The following is a 17,373-nucleotide window of genomic DNA, read 5'->3' as shown; positions in this document are numbered from 1 at the left end:
GATCAAACTTTGACCAATAACTCAGGGATTAAGATTGTTTTTAGCAACGTTTGGATGGCGTCTATTTCAATTAACGAAGTACCAAACTTTTAAAAGTTGATCCTGTAGCAGACATTAATAATTCTAGTTTCTGCCCGGCCGGAATGTTATGTCGCCAAGTCTGTCATATAATGGAATGGAGCTGTGAAGGAAAAAGCCTGAAGCAAAATTTGCTAGATTTGCACTAAGCCTCTTCAACCTGTAGGTGGTGGACATACACTAGTAATTAATAGAAAAAGAAGAAGCCTCTCTCTCTGGTTGTTCACCACAAAATGTGCAAAATATGCTAAAAGCGCGTTAAAGAATGCGAATCGATTGATGCAGATTCAAAAAAAGCGCATAACAAGCCCAGTGTGAACCTAGCAATATACAAACTTACATTTCAAAGCAGAAACCAGAGAATCGTCCACATTTGACCATCTTTTTTCATCTTGAATTTTATAAGAACATATATTTATCCAATGACTGATTGTTAATGAGAACTGGACCTAGTTAGTGGGATTCCACCTTTAGAAAATCATTTTACTTCTGGCTTCAACCAAATAAAGTCAGCTCAGTTGTCACTCTTTTGCATTACGGATGCCGTCATGTTGTAGGCAGATGTCATCAGTAAGCAGTAGTTGGTCATAAATCTGTCAGTGAAACGTTTTGAACATCCGACGTAAGGCCAGCAGGCACCACATACTTTCATTGAAGCATCTTTTTGGTCAGAGTATAAACTGAATAACTTAAAAGATGTTTTAAAAAGGCAGACGAGCAAGAATGGTTATTCTGACAAAAATAACCTATTCTGACAAAAACAGCTATTATTTCTATTGAGAAAATAGTAGCTGTTTATTTCTCAATAGAAGTCTATAGGATTTCGGCTTCTTGGAGCCAGTGGGTGCTTTCTATTTGGAATACGAGGGGAGGAAACGTCACTAAGTCCAGTTCTCGAACACAGTCAATAATTCCAACACAGAAGTTCACCCAAAATTAAAAATTTCCAGTTTCTTATAAATGGTTCAATAAAAATGAACAGGGTTGTAATTTTTTGCCCACCTTGTTTGTATACTTTTTGTGTGTTTTTTAAGTAAATCTGAAACATTAGACACAAGTCTATTGGTGACGATGGCCAGCTATATAGTACAAAATCTTTCAGCACACAAAACCTTGATGATGAAGCTATATAAAGGATTGTAAGCAACATTTATGCCTTTCACTTTGTAAACACACTGTAGTTGTCTTGTAGCTGTGGAACAAATGATGTTAAATTCTGCATTAGCAGATGAAAACTATTTAATATACCTATAACTGTGCTTTCTTTGTAATATTTTAAAGACAATTGCTGACTCAAGCATTGGTTCTGCAGCCATATGCAGGAATTTTCATATCGAGTTGCATAAAAAGGATGCTCAATAACAAGGATGTTAAAACAGCTACAATTCAGCAAAGAGCCATTGGCACAACCAAACCTTCCTGATAACATTTTCTACAACAAGTTCTTGCTCGATCATCAGATTGAATTTGCCCGTCAATATTTATGCTGATTGGACAGTAAACAAGTCGAACATTATTTTAATTATATTTGGTTTTTGTACATTTTTTAGTGATTTAGTCAATTTTAGGGTCAATCTGGGTTTGTGGGACACAGCAGTAAAAAAAAAAAAAGAGGATTAACTGCATTTTAAGAAAACAATAAAATCACACATTTAACGTGTTAACTTGGGCACCAAACAATTTGTACTTTTTTTTAGTTCAAACAAAATTGAACCGGCCTGCTGATACGCAGACAGGAAGATTACAGTTCATAAAGTGAACTGCTGCACTTCTGAGTTGTGAAAATACACAGTGACAGGATGAATATAATTTTCTCTCTTTGGCTAGATTATTGCCTTTAGAACATGTCTAGAACTGTTCACTGAATGTGAGTTACAGTGGCTACAGAGCGAGATGAAATTCAACAGCAAAGGGTCTCCTGTTGGAAGTTCGATGCGCTTGATCTCCAGCAACAAAACATTTTTCTGTTTTTTTTTAAATTGGTAAAAATATTACTTTTTTTAGATCTATTCATAAATGCAGAGTTGATTAGGAATGCCAGAGATGTGAGTTTTATCTCAAATGATGCAAGTAGCTTCACTTGAACATGCTTTGTACCAGGATGCTTTTAATCTGTAACTTATACCAGTTTTAGTTTCTGGTTCCGTTCTTATAAAACATCTTAGAAAGCTTTCTTGGTAAAAAATAAACAAACCACCTATAACTCCCATAAAAACTGTTAAAGAAAAAAAGGAAGTTACCTTAGAACTGTTCTTATTAGACAGTGAATACTTTTTTTTAAATTTCAAATCACACAAAACACACATGAATGGGGCACAAACACCTGAGGAAATCCGGGCTAAAAATGTGCTGATGCAAACATTTAAGTCGAGCACCACTTAGAAGAGATTTTTGTAAATGCTTCTATTTCCCACTGAAGAGGACTCACACAGTTGTACACTTCTTAACTAAATTGAGAGCAGATTGGGACAGTTCTGGGACACTTACCATGACTGTGTGACTACTTGAAGAGGCTTCTTCAATATGAGACTAATGATCAATGCCCATTGGGATACCACCTAGTTAAAAATGCTCCATTTATTCGTTTTTCCCCCCTATGCTTTAAAGTCCCATGCCAATAAAAATCCTGTTCTTGATGCTTTTAACATGTTCTTGTGACTTTTTCGTCATGATGAAAGACATATAAATACAATAAGCTTAAAATTGTATTTGTGAGTATTTTTATAGTGAAATCATTGTGAATCAGGAGCAGATGCAAACATGCAGTTGAAAAAAGCTTGTAAATGTGACGTAAAAGCTACTGTACTACTGCAAGCCACTTCTGGTGCATCCACCTGCTGACAAATAGATCCATTGGGGTTGTGAGGGGCTGTAAGCTAGCAAGACAACATGTAAACAGAGAACTGATAGGGTGGGGGGTGGGTTTGCTCCATCCCTAAAGTCCCGGCTACAAGCTAGCGGGAGAGAGTGTAAATAAAGGGATGATGGTAAATGAGAGCAGGCTTACTTTGCGCCAAAAGTCCTGCCTACAACTCAGAGGTGAATTTCTGATGAAGTACTGCTGCCCTGCAGGAAATATGTCCTAAAAAGCTTTTTGATTTTGGCTAAAAACAGCATTACCACAATTAAAAGACCAACACTTAAAATAGATTAAAAAAAACGTTCGGAGTGGGACATAAACTTAATCAACTCACTTTTAAAAGTTTTTTATTCTTTTTAAACGTCAAATCTTTTTTTCTTTAACATATGTTTTTTCTATCTTAACCGAAACCTCCTCTCATCCACTGTCCTCCTAACTCCGCCCCTCATCTCACCTGTTTGCTTCCCCTGTTGAGTTTTGCACTAATGAGCACACTGACTTTCTGCTTCAGGTGTGTGTTTCATCCTTCATCCCAACTTTTTAACTAGAATTTTCAAAGTTATCATAAAGAATTTTATAAGCCTAAGAGTTAGAAAGATGGTGCTTATGTACATGTGCCGTCAGAGCGTTAATAAAACGAATGATGTTTTCAAGTCATTTTTGTCCTTCACACAGATGGTTTTCTCACTCATGCACACTGGTGCATGTCAAGCATGGCTGGGCATGCAGTTGGCTGGAAAGCAGAAACATTGTATTTTTGTGAAATTTAAGATGACTTTCACTGCACTTCTTTCATTGTGCTTGAGCAGAGAAGGCTGTCCTCACACTGTACCACAACATCAGCACTTTTCAATGGTCCAACCTTTCTTTTCTGATGTTTCTCATTTTCCCAAGTTTGTGTTAGTTTAAGCAAGCATTGTAAATCAAGAGGGAGCAATGAGTTTGTCGAGATCATTTAACTCCATAAACGTATACATTTTTAAGTCAAAACTTGGCTTTTTTTTCTGATTGAAAGAACATACTTTGACACCAATCCCTGGTGTAAATTCAGGTTAATCAAAGCATAGTTTTTCTGTCTAACTCTCCTTTTTATGGTTTGTTGCACATTTTACATACTCTTGCTTGCATCCAAGAACCCTTTTACAATAAGTAATTTACGAGCAGTTTTAAGAAAGATTTTCCTTGAATTTATTAACAATTGAGAGATTCACCTCTAGGTTCAGCAGGGAACTAAAATCTCGAATCCTTATCTATTCACTCCTTCAAAAACCTAAATAACAAATGCAGTTTTTAAAAGAATCATGCTTTTCATGTTGCAGAAAATTCAACTAAGATATTTAAAAAAGAGGCCAGGTTATGACTTGTGCTTGTTTAAAAAAAAAGTTCATCTGATAGCAGCTCAGGCAGAGCTGGAATGATGTTTAAATTGCATGATACAGATTTGAAGCAGAGCCAGAGTTGGCATGTTTCTGCATAGCGTGCTGCAGATCTTCTAACAACATTGCTTCTGCACTTGTTTTATTATGAAAAGGTTGCAGAAGGTTCCCACTGTTTCTCTAGTCTTGAAATACTTTAACATAATATGCTTGTTTTTCCTTCGTAAACCTATAATTAAGTGTTTTACAGTTCACAAATAACTAAATAGTCATGAATGCATACATCAAAAAAACTCTATTGACTTTATAGCTATCATTTTCAATTCAAAATTCTCATCAGTCTGAGAAATAAAATTCTTACCTTGGTACACGATCTGCAGGAATGTGCAGCAGTCTACTGAGGCTGAGCACTGATAAGCCCACTGTAGGATCTCCTCTCCACTTGAAGCAGAAAACTGTGTTCAGTCGGTGGATGGCAGTCAAAACCACAGCAGAAACCCTCCTGACAGCATCAGCTCTGCGCTCTGCAAAGCACCCTCTCGAGTGCTCAGGTTGCTATAACTATACCTTATGATGCAGTGACAGAATAAGAGGAGGGGTCAATGCAGATCAAGGTGGTGTTAATTAACTGGAAAGCCCCCCCAGGAGTGTTATCCTCTAGGAATGGAAACCACGTGCTTTACCTGAATTCCTGTTTTCTGAAAGAAATTAAAAGCATCTCTCCTTATTTCTTGTGGCTTTGCAGCCAGAGAGGGCATGGAAAGTACTTCAGAGGAACCAGAATGTAGGATATTAAGCAGAATGTTTACATGTATCCTTTCCTGTAGGCTGTTAGTCATTTTTAGCACAAAATAAGAGTTTAACTGTTGTCATTTGCTGTACATCTGGTTTATTATCACGACATGATTTGCAGAAAAAACTGTGTCATTACACTATCCCATGTACTATGGGACTATCTATTTTTTTCCCCGTTACTGGCTGAACCTTAATTGGAAGAACAAATAAATATGTTGTCTTGTTGTTGTATTTTTTTAAACCACACAGGCATTTGCTAATTTTGTTTACATTTTTTGTTAATCAAAATAATAACTAATAAGTAGTTGGTTTTCTCAGGAGTTTACTAAATTAAAGTTCTGCCAATGGATTATTTAAACCATTTCCATCTGAGCCTACAGGTCAAAATGTTTCAAAATGCATTTGTTAATATATAAAACTGCACTTTTAGTTCACCTCAAGACAAATTTCTAAAATAATAATAAATAAATAAAAAGACTACAGATATTCTGCATTCACAGCACACTAATAAAATCTGTGTGTGGTGTTGTTTGCCTTTGTTGCCCTCTTGCGGCGGAAATATGTCTGAAGTGCACTTAATGACAGCACCAACAGAACTTCTTTCTACATTGTGCGCATGCGCACATTGTGAACGGACCTATGTTGTCTCACGAAACTACATACTGGAGACTGTGCTAAAAGTGGATATAATTATATTATGGAGCTAAATCTGCAAAATCAGAGAAAACATTGTTTTGTTTTTTTTCAAACAAAAATACAAAGTTTAAACAGAAATTTAAGGGTTTGATGTTGAAAACGGATTTAATCAACAATACATTTTCATCATTCCACAGCACGTTTTGGTTTTATTTTTTTTTAATTCTATATCGTTTTAAAAAGTCTCTTTTTTCATCTTATACATTACTTTGGGTTTGTAACATTCAACAGAATCTAGTGGATTTTTTTTCTTAGTAAAATTTAATGTAACACATCAAATTATTGATCCATAATAATGGGATTAGCATATTCTTTTAAAAAACAAAACTTTTGCATTTTGATCAAACCTGGGAAACATCTGGATATTTTACTGATTCATAGGGAGCTTTAAACTGTTGTTGTGTTTTTGTTTATTTTTGGCATCCTGTAAAATAAGTGCTATAAACATTATTACAAAATAAGTTTGAGGAAAAAATGTTCAATTTCTGCATTAGAAATTATGTAAAACATTACATTAAATTACAAAACATTGTCTATTTTCACACCATGTAATCTTTCATCTTTGTATACCTGATTCTTTTTTATTCAAGTCAACATTTTTTTAAACGATGTTAAATCCCCTAATATTATAATAGCAACTTTTCTTCATAAATCCGGATTGGTTATTTTGAAACTTCAGCAAAAGTTTAAATATTTTCTCAGGTACGTTTGATACGTTTAAGAAAAGAACTGCAGTGTATACGTACAATAAGTAATGAAAAATCTTCTTTGTGTCGGTTTCATTACGTAATAAACATACATATATCTAGATATTTTTTGTTGTATTACCTAAATATATTTTTTTCTCTCAAAAATTAAAGCTTTTCCCTCCCCATCCTTCTTCACTCCGCGTCGTTAAAACTCTTTAAAAGTGATTACCACCAACAGCCAATAGAAACGTCGAACGCAAATAAGCAGATCCAAGAACCAATCGGAATTGAGAAGAGGCGGGCGCATAGCTGTTGTGGTTGAAGGTTCACTTCCTCTTTTTTCATGGTGAAATCAATAAGTTGTAGCGGAATTGCAGAAGCAGGAAGACAAATGGACGCTGGAAGGCTGAGAAATAGATGAAGGTATTTTTAAAAATACTGTCTTTCCGTCCTATGTTGTTATAGAAGCGGCGCTAAAGTATAGAGAATGAAGCTACAGCCTTCGGAGCTGCTGCTCTCTAGACTGCGGCATGTGACGTTGATTAGGGGAGAACACGGGACAAACAGCCGCTGCCCCGTTTCTGCTGCTCTAGACTGTAGCCGCTGACTGACTACTCTGCAGATGAAATGTTTTACTGCTGTTACCACCGACTTTCTACTTTCACCCACTGATAGTAGTTGTGGCGTTTCACAATGATGTAAGTTCCTGTTTTTTAGCTTTTGTTTTGAATGGAGGGTGGTCGTGATGGTCATGGTATTATTTTAAAATTGTCTTCACGGTTTTGTGTATCCGGATTTCTGTACCCTAGCAGTAGGAGGAGGAAACGCTCAGACGGAAAGTATGGAAAGTAACAAGTGACAATTTTACTCGGAAAAACTTCATAAAAGAACCCCTAAAGTACCCCTCCTGCACATTTCTTTTGACTTTAATTGAGCAGAGTTATGATGTTAAAACTCAAAAATAAATAAATAAAATAAAATATAAAAAAAGAAAGAAATACTCTCAGTCTCTCAGTTCGTCATAAATGATTATTTTCTTATTTATGGCTGGCTGGCTGTAGGGGTGTGACGATTCATGTGTCTGAGTCAAGTTGTTAATTGAATGTCCCTATACCATGATATCGTTTCAAAATAAAATAAAACGATTATAATTGATATAGGAAAATGCCATTAACATTTAGATACGATAGGTTTATTTTGGAATAACCAAGTAGGGCTGCAAGATATGAGGAAAACTTGCAATATTAGTGATCAATATTGCGATGACGATATAACTTGCGGTACATGAACAAATAACAAAACTACCAAAAACACAATTTCCATTTCACTCTTACAGTTTTAAATTTACACTCCAAATGACCCTCGTCTACACAGGAGGCGATCATGGGACATAAGATCTCCATCTGATTGGTCAAATGTATAAAGGGATATTTAATTTGTTAAATACTTCAAGTTGCCATAAGATTGTTTTAGCACATTTGAGGAAACCATTTATTGCAATTTTTTCCGTCTTTTGCAGTATGCGTATCACACAGATTTACACCACGATAACAACCAAGCCATCATTCCAGTCCAACGTGGTGAAAGACTTTGAATTTAGCAAAGTCCTGTGTGGTGGAATGTTCTAATTATGTTCTGTTTGGATTCATTTTATGTGGAATAACAACATTGGGCTGAACTATATGAAACTAAAATGTGAACAAATTTGCCATCAATTCGTGTTGACATGTGTGTTTGTACACATATTTAATTTACACTGAACAATCTTGCAAGAGATACAAGGATTCGTTCAAAATGAATTACTATGAATCGTAACAGCAACCACAAATTATGATATGAATCCAATCATTGTTCAAAGTAAATATTACAGATATAGTTCAGTTTTGACTATTTAATCAAAATAAACTACAAATCATGACATCTGCATAACATTTTATAATCTCAGACATATAATAGACTTGCTGTTGCAACACCTGAGAGTTAAAACTACATTATTTTTCCTAGGATTGATTTTATATTTTTGAAGAAAAAATTAAACCTTTCAAATCTTTACATATATATTTTACCATATTGGTCAACACATACTTTAATACATTTGAAATAATAAATGTTCGCAACCATGCACAAATTTGAATGTCTTATTTACTCTGCACAGTATTAAACACATTGCTTTTTCCAAATTGGCATCAAACTATTACCTATTTCTTCAGTTATTTTCATATTTTCTTTCAATAATATGCAAATATTAGAATTTCGACTTTAATGTAAAACCTTTTTAGTATTTGTGCAATATTTTAACTTTTAAAATACAAATCAGAGTTATGTTAAAACTATTACTCAGTCCTTCAGAAGTTTTTCTCTGTTATTTTGTTCCTCTTAGTTGAATAACCTTCTTAATGACTATATTTACTTCTCTTTAAGCAATGTTATTTTGAAGGAAGGCTTTTCCATTACTGTTGTTCTGCTCGGAGGTTACATTTCCTTCAAACTAGTGAGGCTTGTGTTTTTTTTTTTCTCTAGCTGTCATAGACAGACGTAGAGATGAAATCTTCAACAGAGTGACTAAAACGATTTCCATGCACAACTGGTTTGCGGAGCAAACATGGTGCACGTCTACAACTGTCATCCGTTCAAGTCCCAGCAGATCGTCCAGGCAAGTGCAACACGACAAATACACACTGACGGCCCATACTATGAATGTCTGTTTGACAAACCTGAAGATGAGAGTAGCTTTTGTAGCCATGATTCACAGCAGCAGTTTGAACTGTTTGAGTTCTTTGTGGCAAAGGTGGAGCAGGAACCTGGACTGGTCTGCTGTGGAGGCGGAGCCCTGTTCGTCGTGGCTACTGGAGGATGCAAGGTCACCTCAGTCTTTTTATAGAAATTCTTTCTTCATTGCAATGTATGTTTTTTTTGCATCTTTTATGTGCTTATACTGTTTAAGAAAACAATTTGACTGCTTATTAAAAGTTTACATTTAAGGATTTTCTAACTTTACTTTGTTGAACTGAACATAGGTGGAGGTATACAATCTGGAGAAGGAGGGCTGCCCCCTGTTCTGTCGCTTCGCCACCATGGGCACAGTAAAGAGCATTCAACACAGTAAAATAGGTTCAGATATTTATTCTTTTTTCTTTGCAACCATAAGCATAAATGCTATAAAATTCTTTGTCTTACAGTGGATGAAAATAATATTTTCTGTCTTACTTCACCTTAGGAGACTACCTGGTTACTATAGAGGAAAAGAACAACGCCACTTACCTGAGAGCTTACACCAACTGGCGCTACCAGGTTCACACACCCATTACCAAAAATATTTTAGGTCATATAATTAATGTCCACTTTTTTTTTTTTTTTTTATCGAGGCAATAATAAGAAAGGTCTCCTGAATTTCTTCCTGTTTTTATTTTTACCCTCTCTGTTTAATGGTTCAGCAAGCCTTCAAACTCTGTCAGAGAGAGAACACAAATGCACAGAACACATTTGGGACTTTAACTTTAATTTTAAATACATGCAGCCAACACCAAAATCCACCCTTAGAGGCACTTAAAATACGTGCGGGCAATGCAGCAATGTGCCATCTTCTCTTCTCTCGCACCTGAGCTTGTGCATGCTGGACGAGACAGATCGCGCAATGCACATGGGCCCCCCTGGCAGTTGTGACATCACAACAGCATGGCGACAGTTTGATTGACAGCGATTTAAAAGGAGAAATACTGAGAAATGCAAAAATGAAATGATTTGTGTTAGATTTGTTCTCATTTATCAGACAAATGCCACACGTACTTGTCAAAAACTGAAAAAACATGATTTTTGTCGGAGGGGGACTTTAAAGATCTATATTTTTCATTTGGAAGACATTTGTCTTTTTGCTAGATTGAAATCTAGAGATTGATTTGAGTATTAACTGACTGAGTCAGTTCTATATTTTAAGATTGTGCATTTCCAAGTTGAACTCACTGGAATAAAACAAAAATTCGGTTGCATGAATTGGTTTAAATAAAATTGACAAAACAAACAGTAAAATAAAAATTAACTTGTAAATATAAAAATCTTGCATAAAAATAAAAGAGAATTGTTTAAAGATGCGATGTAAATCAAAGGCTGTTGAAGGAATCCTCCGGGTAGTGCGTTTATAAGAAAAAGGAGTTTATTTAGCAACATTTTGATTTCAGTTTTTACTGAAGCAACAAAGTCGGTACAAAAATTTCATGCTTCCATAAATAAATTAAACGCCAAAAAAACACTCAATAAATAAATACAGAAAATCAGAGAATAAGAAATTTTCTGTCCCCTATGGTTAGAAATGTTTGTACGTTGCTCAAAAATGACAAAACCTTTTCACGAATCACAGTCAGAACTTTATTTTCTGTTATTGATGTACGTTTGTTGCTTTTCAGGCGGAGGAGAAGGGTCGGGTTGGGGTGCGCTTGTTGGGCCACCTGCTGGGTGGAGCGTCGGTGTGGGGCGGAGTGCAGATGGAGATCATTGAGATCCCAATGTCAGAGCGTCCCATTGCTGTTTCGTGTTGCCCCGTCACCGGGGATCTTTTAGTCGGCTGTGAGAAGACTGTGGTTCTCTTTACCCTGAGCAGACAGAACCAGCAGAACTTGGTAAGATCCAACTACAAAAGCATGCCAAAGATAGAACATGCATATTTTCTTATTTTGTGATCTTTTATTAAGAATAGCATGCTAAGTTTTTTTTCTGCTGTTTTAAAAAATTAGCAGAATCAGAGTCAGCAGAGCGTTCAGAACTCCTTGCCAAACTCTCAACAGAGCTGCAATCCGAGCCAAGGTAACCTAACATAAAGAATGTGTGAATGCGTTAACAAATTTAAAGTCTTCACTGCAGTAGAAGCAACACAAAGTGAGGAAGAAAACATAGAGGGAGCATAAACGGGATTTATCATTATTGTATTAAAAGACTCCTCATTCTGAGGGTAATGTGAGAGTTTTGACAGATTATCAGAAGTTGAAAAGAGATTCTTTTTCACTTTCTTGCAGGACCAACCTCTGTATCACATCCGAATCTTTCCATTTTGGACTTTGAGCGTTCAGTCATCCTGCATCTTCCAAAAATGTCTCTTAAACAGGTGTCTGCCTTTTTTTGCTCTTACATTTTTGCAACATGCCCATTTTCAAATTTTTAGTTAGTAGCTGAGTTTTTTATATATATATAAAAATGCAAATATTTATCAGTTTTTAACCCCCCCTCGTCTTCTTCCGAGGTGGCGTTGTGTGGAGGATATGTCGCAGTGAACGCTGAGCTGGAGGTTTTGGTGCTAAAACTGGAGGCAGCATCTGACCCTGCAGCTGCAGAAGAACCCCTGGAAACCAGTAAAAGTGGTAAAAAACAACAACACACAAATACATTTACTGTAGTGTTTAATGTTTGGGGTATATAGCCGATTCCTGACTGTTGATTTCCCTTCAACACACACCGCCGATTGACCAGAACAAATTTCACAAACTCAAGGGTTTGACAGTTGATAGGACTTTTTTTACATTTTTAAACATTGAGCAACTCTGAAGCTTTATGAAGTGGAAATACTGATTGTCTACTGGTTGTGAACACAGTTGACAAATAACATTTCATCCATCCAACATGGGAACCCACTGAATCTCTTTTGGGGTCACGTGATTGCTGGAACCAACCCAAGAGTGTACACGACAACATGCTTTTTATGGCTTACATGTTCTGGGCAAGGGCTGGGAACACCCTGGAACACACGGGCCACATACTCACATGCACACCTAGAGGCAATTTAGAGATACCAGTGACTCCATTTTGGAGTGTGTGGGAAGAGACCGGAGTGTCCGGAGAAAACCCACGCATGCACACGGAGAACATGCACAAAGAATTCAAACCAGGGCCTTCTTGCTGAGAGGGTTAACCAGGATTCCACAGTGGAGCCCCAAATAACATTGACTTTCATTTTACTAAATTGTTTTCTTCTTAATGAGCTGTTTTGGCTTTTTTTTAGGCAATTCAATTACCATACAAGTTAGTAGGCTGAAGCCTTTATATTGCTTTTTAACATGTTTATTCAACTGTTTTGAAATAAGGATTCTGCCTTTGAATGGTGTTAAAATGAGTAAACACTAATGTCATTTGAGTAGAGGCTGAAAATAAAGCAATGGATACACTTAAATTAACAAGTTTCGGGCAATAAGCAATATGACTGGATAGGATGTAAGTAATGGTGGAACTTGTTTTGAAGATGCCTTCTTGCAGTCTCCACTGGTTGTGTATTAGACATTTGAAAATGAAATGTGAGCAAACTCAGAGCTTGCTGCAGAAATTTCATTCCTCGTTTCACTTGGGAATTCCTCAATTCCACAATAGGACCTGGCTGCAGACATCCAGAAGTGAAAGTCTTCGACCACAACCCTAAGAATGAAGGTTTTTCCTCTTTTAAGTTTCAACAAAAGTTTTTTTCTACAATTCTCAACACTTTTGGTTTGGATTCAGATTAGAGTTTGGGTAAATTTCACAATTTCTGCTTCCGGCTGATGATGTCAGACGCCATCTTGTCAGGTCCTTCTCCAATTTCCAGATAAAAAACTGAGGATGTTGTTATGTACACCTCTACTTTAAACTTTTTTGACCTTTGTTTGTTTTTTAAACTGTTCCAAAATTTGGTCACAATTGTAACTTTTGACATATTTCTTTGACTTAAGACTCAATTATGTGTATTTGCTTTTAAGCAGCAGAACCTCCACAAGATCAGGATGACTTCCTGCTCATTCCAAGACACCAGGAGCTGCTCGAAAGCAAAGCGAAAGACTGCGACATCCTTGTTACCATGGAAAAAACTGGGCTGGAGGACCAAGCGCAGTATCAGTTCTCCTACATTCTTTTCCGGTCTGTGTGCGTTTTGTCATTTGGACGTTCTATTGCTTGCGACTTTGTACAGTTGTGTGTAAACTGTGTCTCTGCAGGCGCTTTTCTCCCGAGTTCTTCCAAGGCTGCAGAGTCGAGGAGATGCAGATCCACTCGCTGCAGCTTTATCCACTGTTCACAAGTGAGTACTACACGTGAGATGCGGATAAACACCTTGAACGTTAGACACTTAAAATAATTAATTAATATTTTCTGTCCAGGTAATTCCCTAGAGGACCCAACATGTGTGTTCTGCTTCTTCTCTCTTCCCACTGCCGGCTACCTGTACAGCCTAAAGGGTGGAGTGGAGCTGCTGTCAGCCTACCAGTATCCAGAAAAGGTCCTTCAGGCGGTGATGTCTGATCACCTGTTGCATGTCATTACTAAGTATGTCTAAGGCTACACAGACACTTTTTACCCCCAAAAAAAGCCTCTAAAATGTAAACTTTTAAATTCTCATTTACCTGTTCTCATCTTTCATAATCACTTCGAGGATTTATTTTAGCTGACAACAATTTGTTGAGATATTTGGTATGATGGTGTTTATTCCTTGTGTGTCTGGCAGAAATGCCCTGCAGTGTTTTACGGTGCGATGCTCAGCTGTGGCCGCCAGAATGGAAGACCCTTACATTGACACCACCATGAAGGTACAAAGACTTTTCCTAGTGACTCCTTGTCATTTTTGGTACAAGTATTATCTGGTCATTTTAACAAAGTTATGACTTTAGTTATGACTAATTTTTGTGTGTTTGAAAGGCTTGTCCACCCAGCACCTTGGAGGTGTGTGCACTCAGAATCCAGTTATTCATCGGTCTGCGGTCGGTTTGCGTCTATAATCAACGTGTCATCCTGCTCTCTGCTGCGGACACTGAAACACAACAGGAGCCTGAGCGCAGGTGCCTGTACGTTTCACACATTCAGCACAAGATGCTTCTTTTGTTTTTATTTGTAAAATTTGAAGGCCTCATGAGGATATTGTTGCTTGTGAGGTGACATGTAAATGGCTAATGCCATGTGTACATCTTTTTTGTTGTTACTTTATCTTTGTGTTGTTATTTTAGCAAGTTGAAAGAGAACAGCGTGCTGACAGGTATTTTCTTGGCGGTGGGAATTGATCCCGCAACCACGCCAGCTTTGGAGAACCTTCTGTCACGTCCTTTTTTGTAAGAAAAACCCCCATCCCATAATTCCCTGCTGTCAATTTAGGTCAAGTTGCAGCACCAAAACGCATCTGCAGACATTTTATAGGAATATCTTTTTTTTAATGAACCATTTTCACCATTTTTAGCAAAAAAATGTTCTTTTCTAGATTGACAACAAAACCATTTACCGTAATTTCCGGACTATAGAGCGCACCTGATTATAAGCAGCACCCATTACATTTTTAAAGGATAAAACATTTTATACATACATAAGCTGCACCTCTCTATAAGCTGCATGTGCCCACATTGAAACATGTGTTGTAGAATGAGGATGTGTATGTGCTGAAACCAGGCAACGTGTGTGTAAGAAAGAGGAGGGAGCCTGCAGCGCAAGAGGGAGCGCTCTCACTCACTCTTGTGCTGCTCGCGCTCCTTCCTCTTACACACGCAGAGTGCTGACACACATACATATACTCATTCTACAACACCTATACAGTTAGTTAATTAGTTAGATAGTTAGTAGTTAATTGTTACTGTTATTTGTTAATAAAGAATAGTGCGTTGTAATCATTACTTGTACCGGTATTCATTTGCGACGCGGCCGCCGGGGGATTTTGTGTTGGGGGGGGGGGGGGGGGGGGCAAACCGCGACACCGCAACTTCTGTTGCTTCATCACCGCGGTGATCAAAAATCCCACACCGTCACGGCTCTATTCCAAACAGTGCCTGTGACGCGGCAGTAACACGGCAGTAGTAACAGCACTAACAGGGCTGTTTAAAAAAGCATACCGGTAAAAGTCACTGAGAGCAGCAGTAACTTATAGGCGCCTCTGCGCGGCACGCGCCTCTTGTGCACTGAAACCATGGAAGTCTTCCTCCTCAGTGTCGGATTTGAATAGCGTCAGACAGTCTTCGCCACACACTCTCTCAGTCTCTCCTTCTTTGTCGCTGTCAGTTTATCACTCTCATCCTGAGGCAAATTCCCTCCTGAGCTTGCGCTGTCCTCTTCGTCGCGCAGCAGACCCGCTTTTCCAAACCCGTTTGTGATGGTGGATTTTTTTCACACTGCTCTTAACAATTGCTTTTAATTTGAAAGCTGCGTCATTTCTTCTTGCATTTTCCGTGATGAGGGTCTGTTCGTGCCATTCATTCACAAAGCGGGAATTTACATTAAACTTGCGTCTTCCTCGACACAGATACCGTATTCCCCCTGTCTCACTGTTACCCTTCTGCTCGAGCGCTCCTAGCGGCCGTTAGAAAAAATGCATTAAAAAAAGAACAAAAAAGGGCATAAATTAACCGCATCACTGAATAAGACGCAGGTGTGAAAGCGTGTAACAAAAGTAGCGGTTTATAATCTGGAAATTACAGTAGATCCAACATATTTTTAGATGAAGATTTTCATGTTTTTTCTTTTCTTTTCCAGTTTTTTTGTTATACAATACAAAGTTTACACATTTTGTGCACAAATGTCTAAACTAGGCAAAAGCAGGACTCTGTTCAAGCAGGTCCAAGCAGATGCTTCTTTCAAGAGAGCTTTTGAGCTGGAGTAAAAAAAGAATTGTTAAAAATTGGACAGTGTAAAAATCATATCAAAAGAAGTCAGCACTTACAATTACACAGTGAAAATTAAATATTGCCAAGAAACATTGCTATTTAGTTTGGTCTTTGTAGCCATGATACAGCTTTGCATTTACTTGATCATCTGATGTTGCAGGTTGACCTAAAAGAGACCAAATTTTCCCAAATCATATACCCATAAACCTACTAACGGTCCTCAGTGTGCCCCTTTTAACATACTAATCTTTTGTTCTTTAAAAGAGTTTAGGCTTTTACTCATGCCCTTAAGCAAGTTTTTGTCCATCCATCCCCTTGCAAACTCGCTTCATTCTTGTTGGTGGTTACAAGGTTGCTGGAGCCTATCCCAGGCCCTGTCTGGCGAAGGCGGCGAAAAACCCTGGACCATAGGGTTAGAGTTGGGGCCGCACAGAGACGGGCAACATCATAAATATAAACAATTTCCCTCATTTTTTTATGCATTCATTCAAACTTTTTTCTTCTTGGAAGCTGCAAAACAATAAAAACAAACAGTGCTACTTCAGGAACACCTGAAAAACACTATGGAGTAACTTACAGTTAGGAGATGCTGCTGCCTAATCCACGCTATTTATTTATTTTATTTTTTTCATGATGTGGCTTTACAAGTTTTTTTTTTGTTATAACTGTTTACTTGCCATGCTTCTTGTCTTTTTGGATAATATCCTAATAATATCCTATAACATTGTGAGGCCTGATTATGTGTGTTTATCATTAACTCTGCCTTCTATAGGCAAGCTTTTGCAGCTGCGAGCTGTGTCTGCAAAAGTTGTGTAAAATGTAAATCAGCATTACATTTTTGACAAAAAGACCTTAGTTTGAACAGCTAAAACTCTCAGGTACAATCCCAGCATTTTCTTTAGAAATATGCTCATGAAGTTGATTTTGTAGACAGATGTTTAAAATGTTGGGAAGGATTCAGCAGTAAACCAGTGAAGTTGTCATTGGTTCAGAGAAAGGGACCAAAATTAGCTATTTAGTGGAGACATTGATACGAGCATAAAAGGTGCAACACATTGTCTCACAAATCAATACATAAATCCAATAATAGGCATTACATCATCCAGGCTGATGGAGACATGAGCCATCTTGCTTTTAGTAAGCAGATCTGTTGAAGACCAGTAAGATGTGCCAGCTGAATTCCTGCTTATGGCTCTCTTGTAAATCACACCTAATGAAAATTTTATTTTTCATTATTTAAGAAGCGGATTTTGTTGTCATCCATACATCTTTTAGATGTTCTAATTCAACAAAAT

General features: G+C 37.3%; 2 protein-coding genes across 22 annotated transcripts in view; one reads left to right on the top strand and one right to left on the bottom strand.

The window, feature by feature from the left end:
* bcar3 (BCAR3 adaptor protein, NSP family member) overlaps positions 1-4,814 on the bottom strand; it is a 62,114-nt gene extending 57,300 nt beyond the window's left edge. Inside the window, exon 1 of the mRNA XM_078946097.1 lies at positions 4,676-4,814. The gene's annotated coding sequence lies outside the window, so the exon portion shown is untranslated. The remainder of the gene's footprint in view (positions 1-4,675) is intronic.
* Positions 1-17,373, top strand: part of hps3 (HPS3 biogenesis of lysosomal organelles complex 2 subunit 1) — a 51,875-nt gene that overhangs the window by 27,330 nt on the left and 7,172 nt on the right. The window contains exons 1-15 of one of the 21 annotated variants that reach the window (XM_078946085.1): positions 6,739-6,917; positions 9,015-9,147; positions 9,283-9,354; positions 9,512-9,605; positions 9,712-9,785; positions 10,895-11,107; positions 11,225-11,291; positions 11,501-11,589; positions 11,725-11,842; positions 13,208-13,361; positions 13,439-13,521; positions 13,601-13,766; positions 13,945-14,026; positions 14,136-14,281; positions 14,441-14,542. In XM_078946085.1, coding sequence (XP_078802211.1) covers positions 9,097-9,147; positions 9,283-9,354; positions 9,512-9,605; positions 9,712-9,785; positions 10,895-11,107; positions 11,225-11,291; positions 11,501-11,589; positions 11,725-11,842; positions 13,208-13,361; positions 13,439-13,521; positions 13,601-13,766; positions 13,945-14,026; positions 14,136-14,281; positions 14,441-14,542 — 1,511 coding nt within the window. In that variant the 5' untranslated portion in view covers positions 6,739-6,917; positions 9,015-9,096. Of the gene's footprint in view, positions 1-6,738; positions 7,193-9,014; positions 9,148-9,282; positions 9,355-9,511; positions 9,606-9,711; positions 9,786-10,894; positions 11,108-11,221; positions 11,292-11,500; positions 11,590-11,724; positions 11,843-13,204; positions 13,362-13,438; positions 13,522-13,600; positions 13,767-13,944; positions 14,027-14,135; positions 14,282-14,440; positions 14,543-17,373 lie in introns of those variants that run through there. The other 20 variants (XM_011474206.4, XM_078946086.1, XM_011474205.4 and 17 more) reach the window with 20 other exon arrangements.

This window comes from Oryzias latipes, chromosome 4 (assembly GCF_053564925.1).
Source record: "Oryzias latipes strain Hd-rR chromosome 4, Olatipes_Hd-rR_3.1".
NCBI lineage: Eukaryota > Metazoa > Chordata > Actinopteri > Beloniformes > Adrianichthyidae > Oryzias > Oryzias latipes.
The sequence above is the reverse complement of the archived record's forward strand: the minus strand, read 5'-3'. Positions and strand labels throughout refer to the sequence as shown.